Below are 23,930 nucleotides of genomic sequence, written 5' to 3'. Positions count from 1 at the left end.
TTGTAAGTTCACTTCCACAAGCTTACGCTGCATTTTTCTGACTGACAAACTTCACAATTTGCAAACTAGTACACGTCTCCAGCACATGCCAAACATCGTAAACTTGTATAGACTGACACTAACCATACAGGTTTGCCATCCCATGCACTTGGTGTATTTTGTACCCTGCAGCACTATAAAATCACACAGGTGTTTAGTTAAGCGATATATATGTCTGCAACTAAGTTTGGTTTCATTCACTCCCATTTCTGTGTGTGTACATTCAGCTGCTCAGGAACGAGACTAAACGCAGATAAAAAAACTTGGAGGACTCTTGAGCTTTGCCTTCAGGAATAGAACGCGATAGCGTAATCGGGCCTCGTGCACATCGCCTTCTCAACTGCTAGCCTGGCTTCGGTTCTCAGTGCATGCCTCAACCGTGCCGTAAGGGAACGAACGACTGTGCATGTAACACTGACCGTTTCACCTGCAAGGACAGTTGTTAAGTGCGCACAATGCCATAATTCCTCCTTTTATGAATCAGCGAAGGGCCCACTACACATATGTAAGGCAACACGCGAACCTACGCAGCTGCTCACTTTGTTGATGCTTTGTCTGAGCGCTTTGTAATGGGTGGGTCTTTAAAACGTGCACTTGTTGCGCAATTCACATGTTTTGACGCCTTGCAGAATTCTACGCTTCTGCCATGCAATATTACATGCGTTAAGGAGACTCCTTCCACTACATGACATTTATATAGTGTTTTTTTCCGAAGCAGTTTCAAACAATAGCACAGCTCTGTGGTAGAACACCTGCTTGCCACGCAGACAACCTGGGTTCGATTCTCACTCTAACCAAAGTTTTTTATTATTTATTTTATTTGCATCTTCCTCGATTTTTCGGTCACGGACAAGATGATTTTTCGCTCACAACCAACAACGCCAACACCGACGCCACTGCCGACACTTGAATTTCTGCAAAACGAGCTCTTTAACCCTATCACGTTAAAAACATCATGGTACTTTGAGTGAGACATGTGAAATCACTACTACTTTACAACTATCATTTGGATTCATCACCTCTTCATGATGTAAGTAGCTACAAATACCTAAGAGTAAGACTTAATAATATGTTATTGTGAAAGAGACTCATAAATGCATTATTGTGAAAAAGACTCAAACGTAATTTGCACATCAGCTTTCTAGGAATTAGTGTTATTTGAGAAATCGGTAAGGCGAAAGCCCCTACTAATGCAAAAATGCTTTGTTACTTTCCATCGGTTACACCCAAACTGCAATATGCAAGCATAATTTGGGACATTCACACTAATACTAACATCAATAGCCTTGAAGAAGAAAAGCTGTTAGATTTTTATGAAACAAGTGATCAAAATGCAATGTTTTCAACAAACTAATGGAAATTAATGATGTTTAACTGCTTCAGCTTAGAAAAAAAAAACAAATTTCTTAAGCTACTTTATACAAACAACTTATTTCCTCGATGCATCTCCATTTTCAGCACCTTTGTTGATTCCACCCACCGGTCACTGTAGGAAACTTGCCTTTAAGACCGTATTTAGCATGAACAAACATGTACAGCACTAATCTTTTTCCTTCTGTACTGTAACAGAATGTAATTGTCTAAACTGAATCTGGGTCCTAATCGTGTATTAGTACAATTTTCTATTTTTCAGTGTTGTATTATTCTTCCCTGTCGCACTAGTTGCCATTGTAACTTGTCCTCTTTGCTTGAATCCTGTGTCCACAACATTATATTTAAAAGTAAATAAATAAATAAACATGATGAGGTGAGCAACTTATGATAAACTCCCCCCTTATGATAAACTTTGTTGCAGAATATACTTACTGCTTTCCAGTAGGTGTAGGAAGAATGAATCAAATCAAGCCCCAATGAAAGAAGTACAAGGTTTCCTTCATTTTTTGCGTCATCACCAAATGAAATGCGCTCAAATAGTGCTTTTGTTGATTCCACCAAAGAAACTGCCACCTAGAAACGTGAAAAAGGAAATGAGCGGCAAGGTGCAGTTTGAGTTTTTCACAGCACAAACATTTGGAACACATCATCACTATGCAGAAACACACAGATAGACCAATGATAAATACTTACAACCAACCACAAAACTAACTCATTGTCATCACTGTCAACATATTTTATTTCCACTGTAGGACGAAGGCCTCTTCTAATGATCTCCAATTTTCCCTGTCCTGTGCAACCCGATTCCATTTTATTCCTGCAAATTTCTTAATTTCATCACCCTGCCTAACCCTCTGCCATCCTCAGCCACGTCTCACGTCCCTTGGAACCCATTCCATCGATCTAACCGCATAGTATACTGTTCACATTTCCAATGATGGAAGTGGCTTACGATGCTTTGAAGCAGCTTTTGGAGCAGGAAAAATGGCAGTTTGAAGCACAAATCTATGCATTTGGAGCACAAAAAGTTTCCATTCAGAGCAAGAAAACCATGGTCTGAAGCAGTGACCCATAGCTCACACCCAGGTAATAATCTGTGCCTGCAGTTAATATGACCCCCTTAAACTGTGTATTTCAACATATATTTGCACTTATCATTCATCACAACACGCACTGACTGAATTTACAAAAGAGCCCGTGCAATATTAACAGAGTTCAGGAATACTGACAATACCTTATTTTTTGCATATGATAAGTTAACATTAGCAAACTAAAGTATGAAATAAATGGCTGTAATATATGACATGAGCTTATAAAATGAATTTACTTATCTTAAAGGGGTCCTTAAATGCCCCTCATGTTTGATGAAAAAGTACATACAGCAGAAAGCAGACGCTGCTCTGAAAAGCTCAGCCAAATTTTGCAGTTGTGTGCGGCAAAGAGAGTTCAGAAGTAGAGCACGAAGTTGCCATTTTCTCACGCGCCCTCTTTTCATATAGGGGCCTGTGCTCACTCTCTTCGGAGCTGCTGGCGCCTGCTGTTTGACGTCAAACAGCAGATAGCATGCTATTGGCCAATAGCCAACATAAATCACGATAGGCATTTGGATCAGATGTGCTTCTTGCCACGGAGTGCCGCCACGTGCCAGCGCAGTGCTCCATAGTCTGCTAACATTACACAGTTAGCCACACTTGCGCTGAGGAATCACAACGGGGGAGAGCGATCACGTTTCATCACGCGCGCTGAAGGTCGTGACGCGTATTGACATAGCATCTCTCCCCATCTCATTCCCCCCTCTGTAGCTCTCAGCACACTTAACGGGATGAAAGAAGAGAGAAAGAACTTAAAGCGTGCGAAAAATTCCGATAACTTCGCTCGTTCTTGACGGATTCCTAAAATTTTTGCGGCAATAGATTCATGAGGCAATAAACTCCGATATTGAGGTCATTAGATGATTACTTGGAAAAGTGGTTCAGGACCCCTTAACACAAAAAAATGTAACTAAGGAAACAAATCTGCTACATCTGCATTGAAAAATTAAGAATTCAAGTTTGAAAGTTAAATAAGCATCATATGAAAAACAGTCAAAATTTCAAGGTCAGCGAGTTGGTAGCAGAGTTGCTACAACTGAGTAGCACAAATTAAAACATAGCAGAAGTATCATATGACAATGCTGCTACTTCATGCAGATGTAATGCTGGTGCTGCAGGATTAATTTGCACCAAGCTCTTGCACTGACTCTGTGTGGATACTGTCACATCTCACGAAGCAAGCAAACAAGCACAAAATCAAGGTGAGTTCTCGCAATCATATGCAAAAGATGCTTGATTATATACACAATATAAAACATCAAGTGCACGCTTGCAAGAGTTACTGATGTGACGTGCTTGGCTTGAAACCTGACCATCATAATGGCACAATTTTCGTATTGGCAATAACATGCTATAATTGTCACATGGCAGACACCTTAGTTTACTGCACAAACTATGCATGCAGATATATTACTACCAAATCATTTCTTACTTCAGTGCTATACCAGTGTAAGTAACGGCTGTTCCCACGAAACACGAAACTTCTATAAAACATTTTATAGAGGTTTATAGAGGTTTTAAACGTTTTAAAGACGTTTCATAGAGGTTTTGTGTTTCATGGGTTGGCATAATACATGCATTTTTGGCATCTTTTTTATCACCAAAAATAGAATTTTCAGCTTCTTAATTGTTCAGTATCAATGAAAGATCTCTAAAATTGCAATATAGAAGATAAACATGGATTAATAATCTTGGGCATTAAGATCATAAAACAACTTTAAAATGTTTAAAGATAGGACGTATACCTCTATCAAAGCAAGATGCTCTTTGTCATCACAAGTGTTCACCGACTGATGCCTTTCAGCAAGTCTTTGACACGTGGAATCAAACTTCTTGAGAACCTAAAAAATAATAATAAAGTATTAAGACAGCACGACACTTCCCGCATTGAAACTTTCAAAAAGCACGATTTGAAATAAAATCAGATGCAACCTTACAGTCAATAAAACGTCGTTTGCAGTGTTGCAGTCTATCACAAGCTCTGTTGGCTCCACGAAGCATATGTCCCTCAGGAGGCCTGTTAAAGTGATAGCACCGCTAGTATTACCTGAATACTACTTGCCCACTCGACATAAAACCATGTGGCATATCCGTGAATGAATGCACTTCGCAAAGTACAGTTGCGCGCAATTCAATGGTTTCTCACCTATGTATGACTGCTCCGAGGATTCGTTTTGTACATTTTCCTGAAAGCAGCTAAGGATGCGAGAATCTTTTTTGACCTTTCAGCGCAGGAAGCAACACAATGAAAGCATACAACGAAGACAGACGCTACTTTCCCGCAGTTTTATTTTCAGCTGTTTCCTGAAATGGAATACCAACGTGCCCAAAGTTACATCATATCAAGCGAAAATCTTGCACTCATATGCTGCAAATAGGCTCCAGCCCTGGCATAGCCAGAAGGTGGGGGTGCTAACCCCCCCCCCCCCCAAAAAAAAAAAAAAAAATCTGGCTACGCTACTGCGCTCCAGATAAAAAGGCACTGTGCTGAAGGCATCAGTCTGCGTGTAAATAAAATTAAATTGTTGAGTTACACGGCGGCACATAGAAGTGGTGACGGAAGCCGCAGTGGAGAGCACCGGATCGCTTTTAACCATTTCGTTTGTTTAGTTTTTTTATATAATTTTTAATATGCACGAAAAGCACGGTACACGAGGGCTTCATCTTTCCACTCCACTGAGTATGTGAGTATGCAGTCGCCAAGACTTCGTTAATGAAAAGCAGCGGAACGCCACGGTCACCGAGTCATTGTGGCGGGTCTAATTCGTAAAAACAAAAAAAAATGCACATTCTACAACATTGGATGTTTGTGTACGACACTAGTAGCATGCACGATTACAGAGCAGAAGAAAATTAAGCATGGGAAGGATACGATCAAAGTTGACACAGTTTGCGCCAACCAATTATGGTTTCTCTCGGACATCTTCGACCTCGTCGGAACGTCGTGAACAAGAACAAGGAAACTCTTCCATTCGGTTAATCCAACATTACTGTCTCTTCAGACGTAGAGTTAAGTCTCAGAGTTAAATTCTAGGACGCTTTCTAAAAGTGTGAAGCTCGAACATGAGTTCAAAGGTTCAAAACAAGAATCCCGCCATAACGTCGTGCATGGTTGCCGGATGCGATGCCTAAAACGGTGGAAAACCACGCATGATATTTTCGTTGCTTCCGATGTCTGCTGTATGGTATCAATACTACTAGTGTGATGAATATGTTCAATGTTTTGGATACACTTGGTTGTTAAATTTAATGAACTTTGCTTCTTGGCTTCTTCAAATAAAAGCGGTGACATTACAATGCACCGATAACATTACCTTTGAGATCAGTTGCAAGAGCGTTGATATCTTGGAGGCCATGTATGTCATGAAGTTGGGTAGCTCTACACCATAGTAGCACTTCGGCGGAATAAATGATTTCATGTCACTTCACAACACAACGAGTTGTAACCCCGAGCAGATGCCGATACAGCGTCCAACTTTCTCGAATATCTTCTTTTTTTTTTTCTCATTTCGATTCCGCAAGTGGGAAGTTGTGTCGGTTTCGATTCTTTTGTCGGGAGCTGTGGGGGAACACAGTTGTTCATTAAGCGTTTTAAAACATTAGACTTGATGGTGCTTTCTAACGTTCATTCATAAAAGTAAATAAAATAGCTTTTATGGCGTTGAAAAAAAAATGTCGGACTTGATTACAAATTGTTTCGTTACCATGGAAACAAAACCACAACAACACATACGAACGGTAGCGGCGAATTTTTCCTGCAGCTGACCGCGCGCAAGCTGTTTGCGAGCGCGCAGTTTTCGACATGCAGATAAAGTACTTGAAGACTCTTATGCCCCCTCAGGTAACGTACAAGTCTATATGAAAAAGGAATTGTTAACATGTTCGCGTAACTCATGAGTAAATTAATTGATGCGATAATTATTGCACCTCGTCGTCTTAACGTAATTCCGTCAACAATGAATGCTTAACTTGCACTTGAGACACAATGATGTCTTCTCGCTTTATTTATATCTTCGAAAAGTGACACCTTATATGTCCATTATATGGAGAAAAATATTCCAGGTATATTAGTTTCACGCCTAAGCGAAAATGTTTACCTTGAACGTATTTCCAATTTTCAGGAAGTGACTTGTAAGATCGAGTTAACATGTTCCGATTGACGTATAATCCCCATACACTGAACAACGCATATTGCAAAAATAATTATGTTTCTTGCTTTTTTGTGTGTGCAAGGGTATAAACAGTTTTTAAATTGGAGAAAGTTAATTTGGTATGAAATGGGAAGTATAGAGAGCCTTTACGGCTTCTTCAGTGCGAAGTTTTCATTTTTTCTTTTTTTGTTGCCTTGAGCCTGCGTGTTCTATCTATGTCGCGTTTTTCATGCTACCTAATGATCCTGCTTTCAAAGCGAATAGCCACCAATTTCTCGGTCGGGCCTGTGGTTCTGCACACCTACGATAGTAGAGTACATCAAAAAGACACTACAGTATGAGAGTAAAATATGCACCCTTCGGAGTTCCCAAGCAATAACCGCGTTGGTGCCTTTGCCTTTGCGCGCTTTATTAAGAGTGACAAAAAGCAATAACGACAGTTTTTCAAGAAATTAAGCACACACGCACAGCTGTTTGCTTTGTGCGTTTGCTGTTATACGAAATCGGACACACGTACATATAAGTATATATATATATATAAATATAAGAATCGCTCCTGTTATATATATAATTATTAAAGTTAATTAAGCACATAGAATTACAATGCACCAGATGCGCTTGTGTCAACTGAGATATGCTACAGCACCAATCCAACGCTCTTTATAATGTGTGTTTGTATACGCGCGTGCGTCTACGTGCAGGACGGGGCGGCCAAGGTAGTGGCCATGGCGTGGTCGCCCAACAACGTCAAACTGGCCGTCTGCACGGCTGACAGGGTCGTGCTGCTTTTCGACGAGATGGGAGAGCGCCGTGACAAGTTCTCCACAAAGCCCATCGACTCCAAGGTGCACGCCAGAATTGCACACTTTATAATGTGGCCTACATTTCGAATACAGCGAAAGCCGGTCACTGCGAAAGACAGTGGGGGCTCTTCACGTGACCGCTCCGCTATGGGACAAGACAGTTACATGCGGGGATTGAGGCAATGTGACGTAATAGATTAGATATGTTGACAGTGATACTCGCCTCATGGCGGTGTGAATATCATTCAATTTTAAGTGCGGAGCACTTTTAGGGGCTCGGGCTGTCGTATGCTGTCGTCGCTTGGCGCAACGCGGGCAAAGCCCCGTATAAAAATTGAAAAAAAAAGGAAGCAAGCAAGAAATAGAAAGAGAGAGAAGGGGAAAAATAGGAAGAAAAATATAAATAAATAGAAATAAAGAGAGGAAAAGAGACAGAAAAAACAAACGGAAAAAGAGAGCAAGAAAGAAAGAGAGGATGAAAGAAAGAGAAAACCGAAGAGAAACATAGAAGGCTGCCCAGCTGCGCAATTCCCTAGTGCGAAGTTGCCTCAATTTTGTTTCCTGCAGCGATGAATTTAATTTAAAAAGAAGGGAAATGTCGGTACGTAGCTCTCGAGACAACTCCTTACAACTTCCACTGATGCCATAACCGAAATTTACAATGGGGCCTGATCAGGGACGTTTGCTGCACGCGTCATCAATACTGACACTTATTATTATTATTATTATTATTATTATTATTATTATTATTATTATTATTATTATTATTATTATTATTATTATTATTATTATTATTATTAGACAGCGCTCTGGAAACTAAGAGGCTCAGCGGAGTTCCTCAAAGATCCGTCCTTGACGCTCATCTGTTCCAGTTGCTTGAGAATGACATTTCATCAGCAAGTGAACATTCCACTTTTCTTCTACACGATGACGACATAAAGCTTATTTAAGACTGTCTACACTGTTCGCGATTGCGTTGACCTCCAAAAATACTTTTTTTTCGCTCTCAAACTGGTGCAGAGACGTTAAGGAAGTTTAATTTAAACGCCTCCAAAACTGTGATATTATTTCACACTATGTCAAGTTTTCGTAGTAATCTTTCGGGATGCTCCATTGCCCGGAGTTGATGAAATAAAAGACCTTGGCGCGTGCTTCAACGACGCTACGCGAAACGACGGTTGCAGCGGCTGAGCGAAGGTATAGCGAAATGGCCATCTCTGTCTCGCAGGCTATCTGCGGGAAAGGCTGAGCGAGCTGAAATGGCTAGTCGCTTCGTGCGCTCTCGACGGCGACGGCGGCATAGTGCTCGATAATATTTCGTATAAACTGCTCTACAAGCATGCAGACCTGTGTTTCAGTAGCACGAGAGAGCGCCATTCAAATATATCAAGGCTATCGAAAGGTTTGTGGCGCAAACCGAGAAACAAGGAAAAATAAATAAGTAGAAGACAGGACGCCAGCGTCCTATCATTTCTCCCAACTTTCCACTGTCATAAATTGTCCATTTATCAAACATTTTTCCAATTACAAAGGGTCACATGACAGACAGTGTTTGTTGGGGTACTCGCCGATGAATGCTAAGGCTTCACTTTGAAATCTCAGTTGAAGGTCGCGGGATCGAATCCCGGCCGCGGCCGCCGCATTTCGATGGAGGCGAAATGCTCGAGGCCCGTGTGCTTAGATTTAGGTGCACGTTAAAGAACACCAGATTGTCAAAATTCTTGGAGCTCTCCACTACGGCGTCCCTCATAATCATATCGTGGTTTTGGGACGTAAAACCCCAACAGTTATTATTGAAATTTCAGCTCCCGATTAGAATTCCTCTGCACTCGCGTCTGCTACACAGTTTAAGTGAATAGCCGAATTGACCGGTCGCTTCTCTTCCCTTAATTTCGTCGCTTGTGATAGCGAGACGGTGGTGTTCCCCAGCTTTGCTCACTGCCGGCATCGCTTACTGTTCTTTGTACGCAGTACGGGAAGAAGAGCTACGTGGTCAAGGCCATTTCCTTCTCTCCAGATTCCGCCAAATTGGCTGTTGCGCAAACTGACAACATCATCTACGTCTACAAAATTGGAGAAGACTGGTGAGAAGTATATATCAAATACTTTTGACGCGGCCTGTCTTTTTTTTTTTTTTTTTCGCCGCGTTTCACGTGACATGGCCCGGGTTCTTATACAATGTGCTACATATAAGCTTATAGACGGCGCTCAGTTTTAAGTATGTATAACGTTAAGCGCAGTACTGAATTGACGAGGACGGGACAGGGAGTGACACACACACTCCCTATCCCGTCCTCGTGAATTCAGTACTGCGCTTAACGTTATACATATGTCGCACCAACAAGGCCAAAGATCCACCGTTGCTCAGTTTTAAGGCGCAAGCCTTAAAGGGACACTAACGAGAAACAATGAATCAGCCTAGATCGATAAATTGTGCTCTGAGAACTCTAATGTCGTTAATTTCGCCGTCATAGCTTTATTAATACAGTAGAAAATCAAGTTTAAAGTTTCATTTTTTAATTTAGCGCCGAAATCTCCCCGCGTGACGTCGCGGATTTCAAAGTGTATTTATCGTATTTTGGTGCCATTGGCTCAACAAAATTACCCCAACCTTGGTATGTTAAGTCGATGGCCCCCTCAGAGGACAATGTACTTCATTTTTACCGACTAGGAACTGCGTAGTCCCTAGTAGGCGCGGTCAGAACATGTGGCGTCACGGCGAATGGTGCGGAAACTTCAAGGTGGCGTCGCCACCCACATTTTGTTTTCGCGCGTTTTCTCGCTTACTAAGCGTCTTCTCGCAGCAAGCGTGGTGTTTTTGGTATCGTGAAAGAGTACTTTACTAATATGAGAAAAATCGTTTTGCTCTTTGTCCCTTTAATATGTTTCAAGGTCGTGTGAGGTGCAAAAGATATGGTGCAACAAATAGCAAAGTACGTGAGCGCGCGAGCTGCGCGCCTATTTCGTCCATTTCGTCTTTGCGGCGTCGCGCGACGGAATCCATAAAAAAGCACGTGAACGCGAACGCGCAAGCTGCGCGTCTATTTTGTCCAGATTGGCTTTGCGGCGTCGAGCGGGTGAATAAATAAAAAAACAGATGAGTGCGCGAGCTGCGCGTTTACTTCGTCCGCGCCGTCTTTGCGCCCTTCGCGTGGGCAGCAGCGCAGCAGGGCCGTGAAGAAGGGTGAGACGCGCGTGCTCCACACGGGTCTTGCGTTGATGGCCCTGCATCATGCACGGTTTAGACGGCTGGGGGATTGGGACGCGCGAGTTGTGTTCGCTTCTAGTTGGGGTCGGACTCGCTATGCTGTGCGCTATGATGTGCTGCTGTTGCATTTCGAGGACTCCATTTTACGGTGCCTATACGCCGCCGCGTGGGCTCAGAGCTTCAATCCACATCACTGTGGGTCCAATTAGGCTTTTTCCTTCACATTATTAGAAAGTTCTAAGTATTCCCCGTAAGTTTTTAACATCGCATTGCAGTATATTTTTTACTGACTAAACTTAATTATGACAAACGGTCTCCTTTACGAGTTGTCTAGGTGATACGTAAGCGTAGAGTTTTATTGTAAGTTGTATCCTACCCTAGAACATTGCTTTTGTGCGGTGCCGTCATTGGCGCCTTCCATCTTCTCCGTAGCGTTCGACAGCGTCTCTAACGGCCAACACATGTTGGGCATCAGATCTTCGCAAAATTTTAATTTTCCTAATGTGTATACAGTCCTCTATTTCGGCTTGGGGATCAACCACCAATGAAAATATCAACAAGCTCATTCTGTTGCCAAAGCACGTGGTTTGTGTTACACGCAAAGTACCTTTGTCACACCACTGATCTTATTATGAAACGCAGCATTACTCAAGTGACTACAACGAGCGCTTATAGTTTGTGCCGGAAATACAAACTTGGGCAGGATTACAACGATGAAGAATCGCTAGAAACACTAGCAGGTATAAAAGCTAGGAAGACAAATTATATTACGCGCAAACATGAAGGCTGTCATATAAAACCTGCAATTTTAGTTTCGATGCTGCAGTTTTCGCTACCGCAATTTCTAAGCACAACTAACAGTCGACGGCTTTTTACGTTAAAAAAATTTTATGCAGAGATTTGCGAAATGCACTGCTAAAAAAAAAAATCACAGCATATCCACGGAGTGAATGATGATGAGTGGGCGAAGCTGCGGAGGTTCATCGGTAAACCGTGAATCTTCCGTGAATTCTGCCCAGTACATCATCACCGACGTGAGATCGGGCGCGTTTATACTAAAGGTTCGATGAGTTATGACGACTTGCAGCTCACTTTAATTTTACATGTACGCTGTGAATTTTCATTGTTTAGAAAACCATTGCTTTAGAAAACACCTTGCGTCTTTCGTTAAGCAGCTGGCGTCTTTTTCGTTTTGCTTTAGAAACATCTGGCGTTCTTTCGTTTTGTTTTTACAAAACATCTGGCGTCTTTCGTTGGTTTATTTCATCAATCAACGGCGTTTTGAACAAAATTTTTATTGTTTAATCACGCACAGGAGAAATCTCACCAGGCACTACCTTGGAGGTAAACAATGGCTGCTAATGGGAATGAGAGACAGAAGAAGTCGGCTTTTAGCTAACACTTACACTTCTACAGAGACAGAAGAATTCGGCTTTTAGTTAACGCGCACGCTGCGAATTTTTTATTGTTCAACAACGCACAGGAGAAATCTCCCACCGGCACCACCTTGGAGGTCAAAGGGTAAGACTTGTTACTCACTACTACGAGCACGACGAGGGACGAACGGGTGCCGCCTTAAGGAGCTTCGCCCCTAAAACAACTAACTATTTACATTAAGATGTTCATGCTTATACTAAGTTTGCACTCGACTAAGCTCTTTGTTCAGTTTTCTGTAGGTCTCCCCCAACACTGTTGCCAAAAGGCAGGGATGTTAACTAGATTTACTCCGGTTTGCTACCCTGCACGTGGGATGACGAACGAGTGAGTGAAAGCACCGTGTACAAGTTCTAGAGCCTGCAATACTTTGTGAGTGCTCTGGCCCCATACCTTTGAAGCGTATTTAAGTTTGCTAAAACTTGGTAGTATTGGCAAGGCATGAGTGAAGTAGAAATCATAGACGATGTGGCTTAACGTACGATTGGTAATACTAATTATGTTAATAATGTAGTGGGACTGAGTTATCGAGAAATAGATATGTGAGCAGGTGCTTACGGACTTTTACGGGTCGCTGCATTGGCCAATGATACGTCACTGCCACTTTGAAGGCCATGGTTCCTCTTTATATAAAGGACACGGGAAACTCGAAAGCCAAGTTTTAAGCTCAAGGTGTGACAATTGCTGTGACACTATTATATGGAGGAACCAGAGAGCGTATTATGAACTATCTTACGGAATAACTGACCGTCATCATGTGCGAAGTTTGACTGAGCTTGATGTCCAAAAATATTTTTTCAGGACATCCTAGAGAGCACCTACTTCTTGCTTGAAAGGGAAAAAATTCACTGTTTGAATTTTTAACTGAAAATATAAAATACATCGAAAACACGTATTGCACTTAATAATTTCGTTTGCCTCTCTTACCTCCATTTGAACCAATCTTTTTCTTGTTGTTGTTGTTAAAAAAATTATTGTACGTACTAGCAAGGTGTATTCCCTACTGAGCCGAGCCATTAACATATCCTTCGTGGGCTCCTCTACGCAAAGCCGGACGCCTTGGTATGACGTGTCCTTTGCGAAAGTGCTTACGTAGATCCTGTCGAGTGTGATCTATTTCAGGGGCGAGAAGAAGGTGATATGCAACAAGTTCATCCAGCAGAGTGCCGTCACGTGTATGACTTGGCCCCATCACGGCCCCATCGTATTCGGACTCGCCGAGGGAAAAGTGAGCACGAGAGGCTTGTCACTATTGCGCCTGCGCGTAATTTACGCAATCTCGAGCAATAGTAAACACGCGGAACTCGCGTCCCTTTTGATAACTCCGTGTTGAACACCGACGTGGGTTTATAGCTTGTGTAGCTGACAAGCCAACCATCGTGTCCTCTTGAAGTGCCAACAAAATGCAAACACTTGATGTGATCAGACATTGCAATAACGTCAGCGTGATTAAAAAAAAACAAAGAGAGAGAGAGAATAAATAAATGCGTGTGTGCATAGGAGATAGGGAAGCAAAAAGAGGAAAGAAGAAATAATGATTACATGCTATGTTCAAAGCGATATATTTGTTCATATTTCTTTTTAGATTTTTTTTTTTTTGGCTGAAGAGCCTTACACTTTGCATTTTGTGACCTCTCGAGTGCTACCTTGCGTTGTTGGCCTTTTTTACACGAAGGAGCGACCCTACGGTAACGTAGCAACGCCTGTTGTTTCCCGCCGATGGTACGTTTTGTTTAGTTTTTTTTTTTGTTATTGTGGCATTTAAACCGTACAACAATGCGGCAACCACGAGTGGTGACGAAATGAACTCATACTTTCAAAAACAACTGTTTCAGTTATAAACGCCGATCTCAAATGTCAAGCCTTGTACATTATTTCAAACCAGACGACACAGCGGTGGCTCCTCATTTTATAAAGTCACACAGTACATGACAAAGTGACTGTCCCTGTCGGTCGGAGGAGTTTAGAGGCCACGCTTGCACGGTCAAAGTTCGAGTTAAAATGCGCGCTTAGATTTCTATGTTGTGTCCGTGTGTGACTCACCGTGTTGCACCCTCTACTCTCAATTGCAATGATAAACTGAGATTAGCAGGACGACCGTGTCATGTACCCTGTAAGCTTCAAATATCCTGGTTAGTAATCAAATCAAGCGGGCGTTCTGGGAAAAGTTAGGTTAAAAACAGCCACGAGCGTGCACTTTATTTGCCTGTTTGTCTAAGATTCAGTAGGCGCGCATAAAGCTTAGATATCGATGAACCTATACAATCAAGTACTTAGCGTTAATAATAATAATAATATCTGGGGTTTTACGTCCCAAAACCAAGATATGATTATGAGAGACGCCGTAGTGGAGGGCTCCGGAAATTTCGACCATCTGGTGTTCTTTAACGTGCACCTAAATCTAAGTACACGGGCCTCTACCATTTCGCCTCCATCGAAATGCGACCGCCGCGGCCGGGATCGAACCCGCGACCTTCGGGTCAGCAACCGAGCACCGTAACCGCTATACCACCGCGGCGGACATACTTAGCGTTAAGGTGAAACCATTTTGGAGCACCAGCGAAGCTCTTTTATTTTAACGGCGAAGGAAACGACCTGGGACATGGCTGCAGTGCACGCATGCTCAACGGTTCTCACTATATTGAGTGCATCTGAACTCATCTCTAGCGTCTTTCTTTCACTTTGACTGTTTCGAGTCTGACACCTGTATAAAAAATGACTCGATCGTTACCGTTCCAGGTGCGCAGCGCCAACGTCAAGACCAACAAGTCGTCTACGTTATATGGCACCGACTCCTATGTCGTCTCTGTGGTCAGCAGGTGAGAAAGTGCGCGGCTTGCAGTCATACTGAGCCGCCTATTGGGCAGATGAGATAGCGATTACGTGTTTGAACCTCAACTAAATTTACCAGCCGTCGCCCCACCGGAAGGTAGAGTATAGACGGCACGATTGAAAACATCGGAAAGCCTCGAGCAAGATAAGAAACTGCCAGGTTACATATATCAAGTTTAATATTGTTTAAATCATGCGAATATTAAGGACCGCTAAGCTATTCAATATTGGTTTCCAAGTTTATTACGACAGCATTGGTCGAAAGCCTAATGGCTCGTTATCACTGGCGACTTGACAAGGTTGCGCGACCTTGTGTGACTGGCGACCAAAAATCAACTCAAAGCGACCGATGTTCACACCCGGCTAGCACGACTTGCCCGTTGCCGCACCAAAATGCCTCACGACTGTGATGCGGTTCACGTCTGCGCACTCCACCTTCACCTCACGAAAGTCGCAGACGTCCCGTTCCTGCGCACCCGATTGGTTCACTAGCTTCGCGATTGCAGTCACGCGAATGAAAATTCGAGCAGCGAGCGACTGAGCTAAAACAATCTTTCTTCCATCAAAGTGCCCATATGCGACTATTTGCGACCGGTCGCGCGACCACCGAGAGTCGCCCGTGCGAACGAGCTCTAAAGGTGGCTTCTCCTGCCATTGTATATATGCGTGGCAAAGCACGCTCTGCAGGAGACCGCGTCCCCTTGTTTGAAATTCAATTTCGCGGGAAAAATATCACTGACTTAACGCACTGCTTGCTCAACCAATTCAATAAACCGAGTTGGTTGGTATTTGAGTAATTAGCATATACAGACACCAACCAATTCGGTTTAATAAAGTGGTTTATCAGTAGGTTTACTGTTGTGTTTCGTGTGCCGTACAGAATGGCAATGCATTCAATTGGGATTGTTTACGTTAGCTCGAAACCGAAGATGCGTGAGGTTAGCATCCACTTTATCACGCACGCGTGCATGTGTTTATGCTTTCTGTTCCGCTGTGACATGAGGTATGCTGCAGAGACCCGAAAATTGAGCCGGTGAAGTTTATTTCGTGAGTTGAGGGGTTGTCACTGCGCAAAATAAAAAAAGAAGTGGGCGTGGCAATATAATAATGCACAGACAGCGTCGAGTTAGTAGGTGTTCCGACACAGGTGACAATGCTAGTAAACTTGGATATGCGGAATTGCAACTAGTATAAGTTACATTCTCCTAAAAAAACGGATTGTTGTCGCCACGAGAGCAGGCTGCGCCAATATGTAGGTCACCAAATGCGTGACAAAAACGGGTGCGGTAGAAATGATTTAAAATAAGGGTATGAAGACAAGAATGGCGACTGTACAAGTTTGCTGCATTAACGTTTTTGCTTTCGCATGGAAGCATTGGTTGAAACTGTCGTACTGGAACTCATCGCGTGCTGGAATTCCTAGGATGATTTTTGTAGTCGTCGTTATTGCGAAAATAGCGTACCATCATATGCGGACGTTGTGACATCTTTGTGGAAAAAGCACGTGCTGCAGCCGGCGCCGAGGGGCACTTTCTGGAAGTATAATAACCATTACTCGTATTCAGTCGCAAATCGCAGTATTGGTAACGTCGAACTAATTTATATTTCAACGGCGCCCGAGTGCACAGATTGCACGTTTATTCTGCTCGCGATGTCACGCATAGTAAACGCGACTGTTCCACGGAAACGCTGTCGCTGATAATAATAATAATATCTGGGGTTTAACGTCCCAAAACCACGATATGATTATGAGAGACGCCGTAGTGGAGGGCTCCGGAAATTTCGACCACCTGGGGTTCTTTAACGTGCACCTAAATCTAAGTACACGGGCCTCTAACATTTTCGCCTCCATCGAAAATGCAGCCGCCGCGGCCGGGATAACGCTGTCGCTGTCTCCCACTCGATGTGGATTTAGGAAATTCCTGCTCGGCGCTTAAAATATGTAGAACCGTCACATGTGGGAACAACGTTGTAAAAGTCGCTGTCATATGAAAAAAAAAAAAACGTAGAAAAAAAAGTTCACAGCATTTTACGAAATGGACGCAGTTCGACATTTTTCACCAGGCGTGACTTTACACTTACAAGTGAGAGGTGCTTCCGACTGCAGCAAATAGACTGCGTGACGCAGCTGGCTGACGCACGTATGTTCATTTCAACAAGAACAATTTCGCGTAAAGCGATTACGGTAAGTACAGTGTGAAAGTCTGTGCTGCATTTTAGGAAATAAATGGCACCTCGAGTAAGGGTCCAAGTGAATTCAAGCACGACCGTTAAGCTTAATTACTGAGTCATTAATGTCTTACAGAGGAATTGTGCGATGGAGAGACAAAAACAAGAAAAACAAAACATTGGAACATCAAAACAAATCAGTGAAATTCGTTTAGCCGCGGACAAATTTACTCGTGTAAATGCGAGCGTAGAATTTATCTTTCTCTATAGCATCTCAGGCAAGGGCATCCTCTCCGGACATGCTGACGGGAGCGTGGTACGATACTTCCTCACCGATGACGACAGCGGTGAGGTTCAGGTAAAATAGCACTTCATGTTTACCGCCAGCCTTTCTTTGTGCTATCCATCATTTATACGAGAGCATTCTGACGCTTACAGAACTCCCTCTTGCAGCGGTGGCAACATTATCGTGTGTGTATAATAAGAGTGCTCGTTTCCTAATACTAAAACAAAACTATAGAGATATTATTAATTAGAAACTCTTTGCAAGAACTTTCTAAAGACTTCGAACGCCGTATAATGTCAGGTGTTGCATTTTATTATTATTATTATTACTTTGTGGTCGACACATTGACCCGCAAGCCACCCACTTTCACGCGCGCGCGTTGAGTTCGTTCGTTAGTAGTTCGTCACTTAGTTAGCAAATCGGCGTTTAAGCCAACAGCCAGGCTTCTTTCCGCAGTGAGCATGCTTTCAGCAAATGCATACCAAAACGTACTTGAAATCTCGATTTCGGGACTGGCGTGTGAGAATCAGTGTTTTGGGTCGGACCCGGCACCACTTACATAGAAATATTGTACCGCTCTGTACTGTTTAAGCGTGATGGGGCAGTTTGCACTGCTTAAAGTGTTCCTTCTTTTAAGAAATTTCGATGAAAATTTGGAGACTCAATCACTACGCGACTGCTGAAGATACTTGAGCTTAGACCGCTTTCTCGTGCCGCAAGTTCGAAGTGCGAACTTGCAGAGCAACGGATGCTGTTAGATGCTGATGGATATAAAAATATTTTCATAAAGAATGGAACAACAAGTGTACGATGTATAACTTGACCGGGCTGCAATGAATGTAGGAAAGCGTTGCAAGCGTCCGAAAGACGAGAAATGTAATGATTTGGCTTAGTGAAATGATTTCGCAGATAGACTGGCGCGGACCCAGTGTTGTACGGAACGGCTTTCCAAGGAACGACGTTTCAGGAACTAGTTCCTTTCTGGAGGAACGGAGGAACGCCCCGTTCCATTGAGGATCGGTGGAACTGTAACGGTAACTCGCTACGTTTATGTAGGAGCGGCACAGGGAACGGCGTTCCTTCCGTAGACGTTCCTCGGCATTGAATAAGCGCACACACGCAGCACATCATGCAGAACAGGGCGTATGGGCGAACGCGTCAGGTGCAATAATCTACCACTCGCCGCTCAGGTGACCATGCTGCATCTTGATTTTCACTATAAGGCGCCCGCCTGGGGCACAGGGAAGCGCGCGATGCCGAGACCGACCACGTGCAGGGGGGACGGCAGATTTTTTTTCTCTTTGTCTGAGCCACTCTGACAGCAATCAAGGACTGTTCTGAAGTGTACACACCTTTGAGAACTTTTACTTGACATTCGAGAATAATCGAACCCCATTCTAAGGCCGCCGCCAGGAAAGGGCGCGCTGATTTTTTTTTACCTCTGTGACTTTTTTGTTTGGCCAACTCAAAAATAGCTTTAATCGCGCGCGCGCGCGTGTGTGTGTGTGTGTGTGTGTGGGCGGGGGGGGGGGGGGCGTATTCGGGCTGTTCTGCTACGCGTCCCCGTGGCCTTGTCGGCATAGGAAGAAGTGGGGGAGCCGACTTACCGTGGTCGAGGCGCCTGCGCGCGTTGTTCCGCGGAGTCCTCCTTCGGCGTGAATCATCGCGAATCTGGCGTTTGACGCGCGTGGGACAGAGGAACCAGTCACAGAAAGTGACTGAAATCCCACGTGGTGATCCCGCCACTGATATCCCACGCGGTGGCCTCCCACTGCGCATGAATGGTCTTGGACCCCAACGTAACGGTAGCGAAGTTACACTTTGGTTCTACCCTTTGAGAGTGAGCGCCTTGCCGCGCGCAGCGTACTCGTCCGACGTTTTATTGGTTTTATGTTCGCGCGCTGCCGACTGCGAAGCTTCGGCCCAGTTCCTGGGAATGTTTCTCTCGTCGGTCTTTAGCGGCTGGCTCGATCGTCCCTTTAGTATCTCGTGCATGCCGCCGGCAGCTATCGACACATCTGTCTTTTGACACCCGGTGGTGTGGATAGCGGGGAAGAGAACCGAAACGCAGTGGACGCGCATGCCGCAGTGGTGACTGTCCGGTGCCTTCGATGGTTGCGTTTTGGCAGGCATCACTTCAACATGCGAGTTATCTCCGCGGCTATTGATCTATAATCTTTATTATAGTTCAGTTCGAAAGCCGCCGCACCAATAACGTCTGTGATGCAATAAACGGTACGCGTACATCCAGCGCTACATTATTGTTGCGCCCGCTGAGCCTGCCCTCGCCCGACCGCGGTTGACTTTGTTCCTATTTGTGTACAACCCGGCAGTATCCCCAAGCGCTTGATGGAACGGCTCTTCAGCATTGGCAACGAAGTGCTGACGGACACCAACATCGAGATGCAACTCTTGCTGAGTGCCAATATGTATCCTGGACATTATTCTCTATACTCAGACTGAAATATTGAATCAGCACTCGTTAAACGGATATGTATTGTTCCTTTTGATGCGGTTTCCTGTGCAAGAAACTTATTTATTTTGATGCGTGCGTGTAAATGTATACTTGAATATCTGAAGCGCAGTATTCTGACTGCGGATTTGAAGACTGGCGTCGAAAGTGCCGCACGTGTTGCGCTTGTAATAGACGAGCACTAAAGTTGCAGTTAGACCTCATGCCTGTAGCATTGCCGGTGGTCTCTAAAAAAACTCGTCTAGGAGCGTTTCTTTAGATTCATTTTATCTACATATAACCTACTGCCGGCGATGCAAATTCGTAAAACATATGTAGCTCAATGTTAGCTTTAAATTGCTCACTTCGTTTCGCCTGAGAGTTATCCGGCACTATATTTTGATTACAAATTCAAATGTAACGTTAATGTAATGGCACGTTCCAATTTTCAATATGTAACTGGAACGAATTCCTTTCGCATTAAAGGAACTTGTAACGGGAACTCGTTCCAAGAGTGTTTTAGAGGAACGTATACAACACTGCGCGGAACGTACTGTGTTGCTTTGTACACGTCAGCGCCATAATGGCGGCGTTAGAAGAGTGCGCAAGCGAAGAACCGGAACGGAAATATTTTTGCACATTTAGATATAACGCGTGCGAATAAGACGAAGCACTGAAGAAAGGCCACGCTATACACAGGCCCCGGTGCTCCGTTTCTTTCTATTTATCGTCTTTCATGTTCGCGCCTGACCTTTTATCAAGTCGCTGTGAAACTCAGAAGTAAAATTAACATCTCTGCCAGGCAGAATTCCTACGCATCATCTCATTTGGAATGCAGTAAATGGTTTTATCGTTGAAAAGAAAAAGACATGTGGAAAAGAACATTCTGTTTTCAATGCTAAAGAAAAAAAGAATATGTAACTCTAATTATGTGTGATTAACCAGTTTAGACTTCTTGAAACAGTGAATTTGTTCTATTTTTCTACACTTAGTCTGCTAGTGATTTAATGTTACTACCTGGCTTTGCAAGCTGGCTAACCTCTTGCCGCATACGACGTTACTATGGTCCTACGCAATGCAGTCTGTGTATGTACCGTGGCCCGGGGGATCCAGTTGTAAAGGGAGATCAATTCGTGCCTGTTTTATTCGTCATAGCACTGATCAACGAATGAATTATTATAATGACAAACAAATGAGCTGCCCATTTCTTGGCTATCCGGTGGCGTCACAGGGAAAAGTCCTGACACACCCGTGCCCACCATACGCGCTGTGCTGGACGGAGCAGTCCATCATGGCGGCCGGCTGCGACAAGCGTATTGTGTTCTACGCTCCACGCGAAAGTCGTGTGCAGCAGCAGTTCGACTACAGTCGGCAGCCGGACGAGCACGAGTTCTCCGCGGCGGCATGCAGCCCCGGGGGACACGCCCTGGCCGTCGGCAGCTACGACAGGTGGGATCTCTCGCGCATGCGCGTTAGGATAATGGGTGGACCCTGCATACGCTTAGACAGGGACTTTAATTCGAAGCGGCGCGCAGGGTATTTTGCGTCCCCGACCCTCCTTGTGTTCAGGCTGGTGGAGCAATCCTTGCAAGCCCCCCCCCCCCCCCCCTTGCTTCCCCTTGAGAGTTATCTTTCAAACATCATATTTGAATTGGTTGACAGTTAAGTATAGCTGACTCTCCGTCAAATAAACTCTGCAATCTGAAGCCCTTCCGAAGATCAGGAACGAAGTACAAGAGCAAAAGCTGCTTCTTGTTTCAAAAGGTACTGCAGGGCATGAGATTTTCTGAAATTCTACGGGTTACTTCTGACGTGCTGCAAATGTTTATCGTGCTTGGCTTTAAAATGCAAAGTAAGTAAAGAATACACGATCATCCACCATTATTTATGTCGACGATTTGGTGGAAGCCATTGAAAATGAAGTGGGAATCCGATTGCTCGGCTATGATTGCGTTATTTAAAAGAAACATCACCGATGCACATAAACATGCTTCACAAGAAAGTTTCCAGGGTAAATCGTGGGAGGCTCTTTCTAGCAGGTACACAGGATGGCGAGTGGAGCTGAACTTAAAGCAAAGCTGTACCTTTACGCGCTATAACAAAAAAAAAAGTGCTAGCAGATTCATTTGATGGTTTAACCCGAATGATATATTAGCTAGAAATATGCTAGAGCCTACCTATGAGTCACACTTCGAAACTAACTTCGCCAATGCACGTTTCTACTATTGGCTGTACAGTGCTGCCATCTGTGGCCTCGTGCTTAACATAACAGCGCAACATAGAAACCGCAATGCTTCCACGGTTGGTTTTACTCTGTATGTATGTTTTACTCTGTATATGCGTATTACAAATAGCGAGTATCACGCGAGGCAAGTGAGAGGGTTTGTTTAAGACGTACAAAAACATATGCCGAGGCCACCGTAATGAAAGCTAAAGCATTATTCACATATGATTACTGTTGGTTCGGCTCCCTGATAAAAAAAAATGGCTGCGTGAAACAACAAGGACAAAAAGTAGGAGCCCTTTAGGCAACACTAAGGAGAGCACAGGCGAAAGCCTACGCTCGCACGAGACTCTCATCACACCACGTTTACGTTCTCAGTCGACTGCATTGTTCCTCCCTCGCCCACTCGAAGCTTTCTGCACCTACTGGAGGTAGTGCAACGGCCCACCTTTGACCGAGCGACAATGGCGTATGATAACGTAATTACTAATCAGACGACTGTACGTTGTGACGCCAATCATGTTGAGCGTCATTGATGATGCCACGGATTTTGAAGATAATAATAGCTGTTCGGGTTGAACATTCCAAAACCACGATATGATTATGAGGGACGCCGTAGTGTAGGGCTCCGGAAATTTTGACCACCTGGGGTTCTTTAACGTGCACCTGAATCTAAGTACACGGGCCTCAGTCATTATCGCCCACATCGAAAATGGGGCCGCCGCGGCCGGGATTCGATCCCACGACCTTCGGGTCAGCAGTCGAGTACCATAACCACTAGACTACCGTGGCGGGTAATTTTGACGATATGTGACGTCATGAATGGCGTCATGCCGTGCCGTCACCTGAAGACGCCAGGTAACGTAATTTTGGTACTGTCCTCAACGTCGGACGTCAGATTTTTCGACTCATGGACATATAAGGCTTTCGCCTTTAAAGGGATACTGACACGAAAATTTTCAGTTGCTTTTTTTTCTGCGTCAAATGAAAGGCCAAGCCCTCAAGAGCCCAGAAAATGTACTGGTAAGCATAAGTGCATACTGAAAAAGTAATTCCAGTATGTTATCAAAAGCTAGTTTCGGTTCCTACTGTACCCTGACGTCACAACATGGTGTGAGCTTCTCGTCACGTGCTCGCGCAAGATAACTTGACGTTTACACGGCCGCTCTGCTCCGTGGCTCTGTTGGTGACGCACAAACGGCCATTTTGAATGTTTTGGTAACTGACGTCATCACAACTAGCCATGCTGCGGCGTGAAGTCACCAAAATTGACACTGTAATCTGACGTCCCGATAGTGTCGATGTTAATAGGCGCGCGATGCAAAAAATCGACTTTAATGTCAAACGAAAACATTTTATTAGCGCTTGCTGAGCCCTACACTTGCTCAGAGACGTCTCTGTATACAGGAGGTTTGTATGAAAGAGTAAAATCACCTTCGAAATTTGGTGTCAGTAACCCTTTAAATATTTACCGTGGAGCCGTACCAACCAAAGTCCGAAAGTAAACGTTGCTGCAGTATAATTCTCTTACATGGGGTTCCGTTCAGCGGTGGCGTCTAGCAAATATTTCTCCTTTTTGATTCGACCTACTTACTCTTATCTTGTCATCAAGTTAAACTCGGAAAAACAATGGGAGCTTATTAAAGGCGTCATTTAAATACACAGTGCGTGGATGGAAAGCACAACACGCACAGCAGAAATGCGGACACCTTACAGCTATTTGTTTTTCAGCATTAAAAACGCACATCTACGGTAGGATTTTTTTTACTAATTCCCATAAATTTATTGCCCTCGTTTAAGCTTGCTCTCAAAAGAAGCGTGTGCGCTTGTGATTCTCTTGTGAGTCCGTTCTCTTGTCAGTCCTCCA

General features: G+C 44.0%; 2 protein-coding genes across 2 annotated transcripts in view; one reads left to right on the top strand and one right to left on the bottom strand.

Annotated features, from left to right (window-relative positions):
- The window catches only part of LOC119399674 (uncharacterized protein C1orf112 homolog), a 40,627-nt gene extending 35,031 nt beyond the window's left edge, over positions 1-5,596 (bottom strand). The window contains exons 1-5 of the mRNA XM_037666498.2: positions 5,377-5,596; positions 4,651-4,690; positions 4,442-4,521; positions 4,250-4,345; positions 1,846-1,986 (exon numbers count right to left, since the gene is read on the bottom strand). Of these exons, the coding sequence (XP_037522426.1) occupies positions 1,846-1,986; positions 4,250-4,345; positions 4,442-4,521; positions 4,651-4,690; positions 5,377-5,427 (408 nt within the window). The 5' untranslated portion in view covers positions 5,428-5,596. The remainder of the gene's footprint in view (positions 1-1,845; positions 1,987-4,249; positions 4,346-4,441; positions 4,522-4,650; positions 4,691-5,376) is intronic.
- Positions 5,597-6,224: 628 nt separating this feature from the next.
- Positions 6,225-23,930, top strand: part of LOC125757038 (intraflagellar transport protein 172 homolog) — an 18,130-nt gene continuing 424 nt past the window's right edge. The window contains exons 1-7 of the mRNA XM_049412114.1: positions 6,225-6,345; positions 7,357-7,500; positions 9,430-9,542; positions 13,223-13,328; positions 14,840-14,919; positions 17,372-17,459; positions 21,071-21,288. Of these exons, the coding sequence (XP_049268071.1) occupies positions 6,307-6,345; positions 7,357-7,500; positions 9,430-9,542; positions 13,223-13,328; positions 14,840-14,919; positions 17,372-17,459; positions 21,071-21,288 (788 nt within the window). The 5' untranslated portion in view covers positions 6,225-6,306. The remainder of the gene's footprint in view (positions 6,346-7,356; positions 7,501-9,429; positions 9,543-13,222; positions 13,329-14,839; positions 14,920-17,371; positions 17,460-21,070; positions 21,289-23,930) is intronic.

This window comes from Rhipicephalus sanguineus, chromosome 1 (genome assembly GCF_013339695.2).
Source record: "Rhipicephalus sanguineus isolate Rsan-2018 chromosome 1, BIME_Rsan_1.4, whole genome shotgun sequence".
NCBI lineage: Eukaryota > Metazoa > Arthropoda > Arachnida > Ixodida > Ixodidae > Rhipicephalus > Rhipicephalus sanguineus.
Note: the sequence above shows the minus strand (reverse complement) of the source record. Positions and strands in the feature narration are given on the sequence as shown.